Raw genomic sequence first — 8,488 nt, forward strand, 5'->3', positions numbered from 1 at the left:
AATGGGAAGATTCTGCACCAATGCCACAAGGGAGAGTTTGCAGGTTTCATGTATTTGTAATATTTTATCATTATTTCATGGTTTTATTGCCACATTGAAGGATTTTATTCGCTCTTGCAACTTTTATACATTTAAAAACTTTAAAACTCACAATAAGAAGCTGTTTGATACTTTTTGTATATGATTGTGGGATGAATAAGATGATATCACTGATATGTTGAATAAAGCGACAAAAAAGTCTGGAGGAACTGAAGATAAATAAGATCTCGGTTTAAAAAAAAATCAATTTGAATTGATTTTAATTTAATCAATCCAACACTGACACATAAAACTTGGAGAACAATTTTCTTTTTCTACGTTTCCTTTTCCGGAGACAACCATGCGTGACTTACGGATGCTCAACAAAGTCTTAGCATGTAAACTCAGCAGGCAGGTTGGTCATGTGACTTCGGTCCAGAATCCGCTTCTCTTGCTGACATGAAGACAGATTTGGATTTTGAAGCTCGTACTTACTTTCATTGTGGACAACCAGTGAAATAAATTTTAATAGTCTGGAAAACTATCAGAAACTTCATGGATAAGTGGGCTAAATTGTGTTTGGTGGATTTTGTTCACAGCTGTGACAAAGTACCCACATGAAATGAAATCCAATAAAAAAAAAAAAACTGTTCATCCTGCAGGGAAATAGCAGTGATGATGTTTTTTTTTTCTTTAAATAAAAACAGAAATGATTTATCAGAGGGTGACTCTTCCAGAGAGTGATCAGTTTGTTCAGTCTCTGACTCTGATGCTGCTGCCCCAACAGATGGCTGCAAAGCTGACTGCAGTTCCCACAACAGACTTTTAGAAGATATGCATCCTCTTGGTGCAGAGATAGAATGATCTCAGCTTCAGTCTGCTCTGTCTTTTCTTGTAGAAAGCCTCTGTGTTGCATTTCCTGTCTAGTCTGGTGTCCAGCTGAACTCCAAGGTCCTTGTACTCCTCCACCATCTTCACCTCTTCTCCCAGGATGGAAACAGTCTTTAGTCTTTACTCTGTACGTCCAAAATCAGCATGTCTCACCAGGAAAATGCCAAATTCAGATTTTGTCATTGGGTTCAAGATGTAAAGTATTTAGCAGGTAATTACCTCTTACATTAGCAGCTAATGCCAAGACCGTGAGCTGCAGCGTGTTGTTTTAGTAAATAAAAGGAAGTGACATCACCATGCATGTATGTACTCTGAAATAAATCTGAAAATGGACTGGTAAATGTAGATAACAACCGTTGCATTTCAGCAGTTTATGAAAATGTGGTAAATCAGGGTATTGCAGTAATCTGATTACTTCCAGACATCAGTTTGATGCACATGTAAACAGTCCCAGTGTTTCATAAAAACCATTTTGAGAATGTAAACCTTTAGCATTCCAGTGAGTCATAGACGGGACACTTTGAGTATTCCTGCAGGATTGCAGATATACTAAGGGGCTAATATTTAAAAAAAATAAAACTATTTTGTCAAAAAAATATCTGTATCTGTAAATGAATCAGCATTGAATCTGATTTAATATAACTCAAATCAGGCTGTTGTTAATTAAATCGTCATTCATTCAGGAAATTAACAGCGATACCAAGCACACATTGTTTTAAAAGTAGTTGTCCGTGTTCAGCTTGAGTTTTAATGATTAACTGGGACACACCAGCTCTTAAGTGCATCAAGGTGTAAGCTCCCATCACAACTAGTTTTACAGGGACAGCTGCACCCTCCTTCCATCCTGAAGCGCTGCTGTAGGAGGAGGTATGAGTAAAACCAACTGCGCAGCCATTAGATTTAATATGAGGACTTCTCTGATGACTAAATTATATGTAACCTGTATATCAACAAAAGGGGTCACAGACACAGGAGGTAAAGAGATGCAGAATTTCATTTTGTTCCGTTTTTAGAAGCACTCCATGAAAAAGTTTAGATTCCTTCTGTTCTTACTGTTTTTAGGGATGTGATATTTTCAGCTGGTAGTTTTTGTGTTGTAAACATGAAGAAAGCTCCACTAGAAATACTTCAGTCTTGGAACGATTTTCAGTCACCGATTAAAAACCACCAACCTTATATCAGCCGTATGGACACATCCGCGCAGAAATCACACTAGAATCTCGTTTTGCGTGATTGTTTTATGTATTTCGTACAGAATGAAGCAGAAAGGTGTGCGTCCACACAGTTATAGTTAAATGTCGTCTTGGGCTGTCGATTATTTCAATATTTGATTAATATGTCAATGGAATCAATCAATTAATGATAGGACCCCCCCCGTGTGGCCTGATGGTCGGTGGTTCGATTCCTGCTCCCTGCACCGTCGTAGCCCTGAGAAGACTTGTTCTCTGGGGGCCGGTCCCAAGCCCTGATAGATGCAGAGGGTTGCGTCAGGAAGGGCATCCGGCGTAAAACAGGCCAATTTACCTGAGCGATGATTCACGGTGGTGACCGCGTCAGTAATGGACAAGCCGATAGGACAACAACAACAATTTATTTCAGGAAAAAAACAATCTGCATATTGTTTAATTAAAAATATATATAACAAGCACATCGACTAAATGCAATTATTAAATAAAAAATTCACTCTTTAACGTTTTCAGGCATTCAGCTATTTTGAAAATGTGATCACTTATTCAGCAGAAACCAAACTGTAGTGATGTAGTAGTGACTGACAAAACACTGTTATAACATAACATGACACCTTGTTTGGAAATCAAAACTTCAGAATTTTAGCCTTCAAACCGAATCTTAAACTGAGATTTACACAGCATAACCGTTTATCCAACACCAAAACCACCAAAAATCCACCCCGAAATCCGTTTTTATCAGCACCTGTTAATACATCTTTATACAAGATGCATTTTTGCTTTTAGTTTTGTTCATGTCCATGTTTTTCTAAAGGAGCATGTGTAAGTTGCCACAAAGAAAAGTCAACATGTCCAAATGCTCAGGGCTGAGGTTTGTCCTGCGCTCTGCAGAGATGTTACCTGCTGCAGAGAACAGACGGTCTAATGCCGCACATGTTGCTATATTACACAGAAATGACTTTGCCAGCTCTGATAATATAGAATACCTCGCCTCATTTCCTTCTATCATGACAAAGGATTCTTTCTTGAACAGTGTGTGTTCTCTCAACTACATGAGGATTTTACTGTGCATAGTTTGACTTGTCTGCTCCTCATCACTAAAAGATCAAGAGACAAGATGTTGTAAGAGCACAATCAGAGAATAAAGCAGAATATGTGTTAATAAAAATTCATAATGTTGGAGTGTGATAAGCCCAGGAAGTTCTTGGGGAACGCCATTCTGCCCACAATATTTTTGTACAGTACAGAGGAACGCTACAGATATAGAAATATAATACAAATACAGAAAAATAAAAAGCTGCACATATAGAAATGAGCTGCAAAAACAGAAAAGACCTGCAAATGCAGGGTGCAGCTTCGCGGGAAGTGCTGTGGACCAAATATTTTATCTACACTGTGACACACACCAGAACAAAGAACTCTGAAGTCACTAAAATAATTAAAAGTGATGACTCAGAAACTGTCTTTTGTATGAGCATTATTTATACCTTGTGAGGACAAATTGCACAAAACCTAGATTAAATACCAATTTTTGCCACCCGAGAGATTGATAGATACTCATCAGCTAACAGTTTGACATGTATAAAGAATAACGTTAATTTTAAGATAAAAATGAGTAAAATAATATCCATTAATATTTATGAATGTTTTACATTCTGATGACGGTGGGGGCAACCAACCTCTCAGACAGAATAGCTTGTTTGTCAAATCGTTTGAAGAATAATCCGAGCTTGAGTTTGCATTGATGTTAACTTCGCTACAGTTTAAACTGAGAATAAAGCTCCTCAGTCTAACTGCAAAATAATAGTGAAATGTTGACTTGAAGTGGGTGACGCAGCATTTTTGTTCACCTGCAGTCATGTGGAAAATAGGGGAATAAATGAATATGAATACATTATTCAGATATGAACAGATATGTTTTGAACAAACATAAACAGAATACTAATTTGAATATATTTAGTTTATTTATCTTCTTTTCTGCTAATGCTGTAGATGTGGTGGTACCTTATTAATGTTCTCCATTGTGTAAAACCAGCACTCTTTAAAAAAAAAATTAAAAAAAATCAATAAATAACCTATTTATTTCTCTGTGTTTTATAACAACATGTAAAAGGTAAAGTTATATTTAAATGGCGCTTACAGAGCAGAACAAGTTTTATTTAGAGACTAAAAGACTTCACATTAAGAAAGTTGTTCTGGCTAAATAAATTTCATTTGAAGCTTGTGAACAGAAAAAAACACTAATTTCAAATGTTAGGATGTTTAAATAACTCATGAAGAGCCATATTTCACCATCTGATGACTGCGCTCAGCGATTAAGGAGATGTTTAAATGGGTCTTGAGCTTGCAAGTCAAATCTGTTTATTCATCCTCAGATTTCACCACAGAATTCCCTCCGTAACACGCTCCGGTCTGTTTCATCACGAGAAGTTGACCAGTTGTATAAGGGGCTATAATGTTTTGGCATCTTATTAGGTTATATATCTATCTTTGGTGAGTCTTTCGGACCGGATACGGACAGAAAAACATCACAATCTTTGTCACTCATGCATACGGACAATGCAGTAAAACCAAACTGGGATGAAATATTGGAAATTTATATTTGTCAATTAAATGCTTTTTTTTTTTTTAATCAGGAACTAATAAAAATGTAAATTATGAAACTATAATTAAAAACACTAGAAATTATCAGCACTTTTCTTGTTTAACTGAAAGCAGCAAATGATTTTAAATCACAACGCAGCCATTTGGCTAATAAGTCTGGTTGCACCTTATATCAGTTCTGCATAATAACAATAATTTAGCTGAGAAATTTAGAAGCTTCCTGCAGCGCTGCTTTGTGCCTTTTTTATACTGTTTCCCTGAACAGGCTCTGTTTGCTTCAGAGATGTGAATTTCAGTAAGTTGATAGTGATGAATATATACAAAACCTTTACAGAAAAATACAATAAAACAAACATTTCTTCCACCTAAACAAGAAAAATCTTGAATAGCTGTCCTTTGGGTTTTTGGTGACCTCGGAATAATTCCTTTAGGACAAGTTTAATCTATAAAAATCCTAAACTTATCTGATAAATGTAGGCTATTTTTTTTTTGTGTGTGTGTGTTGTCCTTACAAAAATTTGGCAAACCCCTAAAATTTCTCTCCCTCCTGCCTGAGAAGCAGCTCATTGACAGCTATTGTAGGTAAAACCACACACATGACGTGGTTTGTTAAGTTATATAATAAGGCAAAATAAGAAATTAACAGTTAGTCAAAAGGCTTCAGAACATAAGAGATTTGAAGGGAAATTTTCCTGAGATGCAGCTTTCCGTGAGTTTCTGAAGACCTCCGGTTTTACCTGTTTGTCTTGGTCTGAGATAATGGTGCTACATTTGCAGATTCATCCAAATATTTGAATAAAAAAAAAAAATAAAATAAGCATAATTTGTTTTTCAAATGCTGTAAAGACAATGAAAGGACAGACACTTAAAACTTTGCAAATGCAGACATCATAAATCTAAGTTTAAAAAAAAGGACAAAAGCACTTTAAATTCAGTGAAAGAAAAGTCTTTCAGACACACGGCAGTCGTTTTAACTGGAAAGCTGATATTATGCAGAATCTTCACCTTTTCCTCCTGTTCCTTTCTCAGGATGCATTCCTGGTCATCGCAGCAATCCTTTTCTTTGTGCTGTGTGTTTACGCCTTCTTCTACTTGAACCTGAGCACGGAGATCAACCTGGATGTGGACATGGACTAAGAAGTTGCTGCGGAAACTACAAGAGAGGGGAACATGATGTATCTGTTCAGCTCCAGAACAAACGGTACTGTTTGGGGATGGTCAATGCAGTCTAGTGGTCTTTTTTTTTTTTTAATGATAATGTTTTATACCTGATGAATCATATGAATGTTTTTCTTTGTTGAACTTGACGACAGCAAATGAAAACAGTGTGATGGAATATAATGAGCGCAAAAGCTCAGCGACTATGAACACTTCCACTAGATAACGATGGATGATGTTTTGACAAACAAGCGACCTCGGTTATAATTCTGCTGCACGTTCTCCTTTCAACGCAGACAAGCCCGTTTTTACACAAGTAATCCAAAACACAGTTGAGATGAAGCTCTTTTAATCATATTCTGCACCGTCACGTCCCACTGTTTTCCCCACTAATAGAAAAATGTAAATCTGCCGCTGCTCGCGTCACATTCAGACAAACACATTCCAGCACACAAACCTAAAGTGTGAGATTAAAATCCCCAAAGCCCTCGTCCTGACCGAGCATGTGTGCAGAATACTGAGCAACGGACTGCACCTGCTGCACATGCATGCAGCATGAACACACACATTCTCGGGAAAATCATTGTAAATATGATCTGCTTCTTTTCATCTGAATGTAATTTATGGAGATGAGTGACGACTGAATAGCTCCGAGCTCACGCTTTGTCACTGGGAACGTAGGAATGTTTTTCCATCACGCTCGTATTGTTGCTTTCTTAATGACAATGTGACGCCTCTCATCAGAGAAGATGAAGGTTTATCAGCGTTTCTTTCTGTGCTGCTTCACTCTTTTATGCGGCAGGCGGACAAGGTGCGAGAGCTGACCTATAAGCCATTTAAGCTAAAGTGCTTCCACTCTTTCACAGATTAATCGTTTGCAAAAGAGTACAGAGTCAAGGGCTTTTTATTATCGCCAGTTTGCAGTGACTTTATTTCCTTCTTTTTTCTTGCTGTGATTGCTTTTCATTTCCATTCAGTGCACAGCAAAAGCAATATGAATCACTGTTAAACCAATAAAAAGCGGTTGTGAATACACGCATATATATATGAGTATTCCTTTTTTTTCTTTTGCTGAGTGTCACATATTACACAAGTCTCTTTTTTTTTGTCTTTATTTGTTCCTGTTTTTCTGTTTTTTGTTTTCCTTCTGTGCCTGTTTGTGTCCCGTCGCCGATATGATTCCTGAAATGTGAGACAGATTTCGGAGCTTTCGGCTTCTGCTTTTTCTCATCTTTTCTCCCATGCCCTCCCGACCTCTCGTAAAAGACTACATGTCAAAGAAACCATTATGATAAGCATGCACCCGTACCCTCACCCTGTGGCTTTTTATCTCGCCTCCGTATAGTCAGACCCCCTCCTCCAACGCTGCCAATCGCTCACTTGTAACAATAGAAAGCCTGGCCTAATAGACCTTCATACATGACACCTGTTATCTAAAAGGTCACCATTACCTGCTACAGGAGCCTTGACATCGGAGTAATGGAGGAGATCTGAGAGCCTGACATATCCTTCAATCTTCTGTTTGGAAAGATGAGATGCATGTATTTTTTTTCTTTTTTTTTTTTTTTTTTAAATTGTCAGTGCTGTTACTAGATTTGTTTTCAGGGTGTATAAACATTTTAGTGGTTTGTTAGGATGTCGCTGAACAATGTGGGATGAATTATCTTTTGTTTTTTTGTATTGATGTATTAAATAGAAGGAAATATTAATAAAAATAAAGAATTTTAAAAAGCTTCATAATATGAGTGGATTTTTTTTATTTTTTTTTATAAATCATCTTTAAAATGTTTGGAGACATTCTGAGCTTAAAACTCTGCGTTCCAGACTTGTATGATGCTACAGCGACACCTCTTACATGCACCGGAGCTATCACAAGCCTAAAATGTGCACTATACAACTACATGACGCTGCATGATGTTGCAGCCGAGTTTCGCGTTAGGCACCGTGTCACACACGAGCAAACTGATGTAAACACACCAACCGGTTTGGGAATTCACCGTGGCTGATTCAGCAGGGAAAGGCAGGAAGATATGATCGGGGTAAGAGAGAACAAAAGATAAGACAAAAGTCTTTTACTGGCTGCAGAGAGCTCACAGCTATTAGCCGAGCAAAGAGATTATGTTAATTGCATTTTTTTAAAAATAATATAAGCAGTTTCTATTAAACCATAATGACAGCTCATCCAACCAGAACCCGCGGTAATTCTTGCTAGTAAAGTTTTATGCTTCTCATACTTGATGCTCTATTTTTAACTGTTAACTGTGGATGTAGTCATTATGCTGAATCTTAAAAGTAACTGGATAAATAATTCATGTGCAGATTTACTTTTGCAGGATAAAGGCCCAGCATTATATTTTCTAGGCTGCTGTAATGCAGAGATCTATACAGCTGTGTTCTATCCAGGAGCAAGTGTTCAATTTATTGGCTACATTTTTGCTCTAAATTTAAGTGTGAACTATCTTTTTGCACATCAGTGAGCTGAGCTGTTATTACAGCAAAACTGACTCATGAGCTCATTAAAAAAAAGTATATATTTTTAGTACTCTGTTTATAGCACGGCATCATTACATGTCGTCACTTTTCTGTGCCAGTTGTCGGCGGGGCAAACACGCTGTGTAGACTTGTGTTTG

General features: G+C 37.2%; 1 protein-coding gene across 1 annotated transcript in view; it reads left to right on the forward strand.

Annotated features, from left to right (window-relative positions):
• Positions 1–5,837, forward strand: part of triqk (triple QxxK/R motif containing) — a gene marked incomplete at its 3' end in the record, with an annotated part of 23,356 nt that extends 17,519 nt beyond the window's left edge. The window contains exon 5 of the mRNA XM_079258727.1: positions 5,730–5,837. Within this exon, the coding sequence (XP_079114853.1) occupies positions 5,730–5,837 (108 nt within the window). The remainder of the gene's footprint in view (positions 1–5,729) is intronic.
• Positions 5,838–8,488: the final 2,651 nt, after the last annotated feature.

Source organism: Telmatherina bonti (genome assembly GCF_933228915.1).
Source record: "Telmatherina bonti genome assembly, chromosome: 19".
In the NCBI taxonomy this organism is placed as follows: Eukaryota; Metazoa; Chordata; class Actinopteri; order Atheriniformes; family Telmatherinidae; genus Telmatherina; species Telmatherina bonti.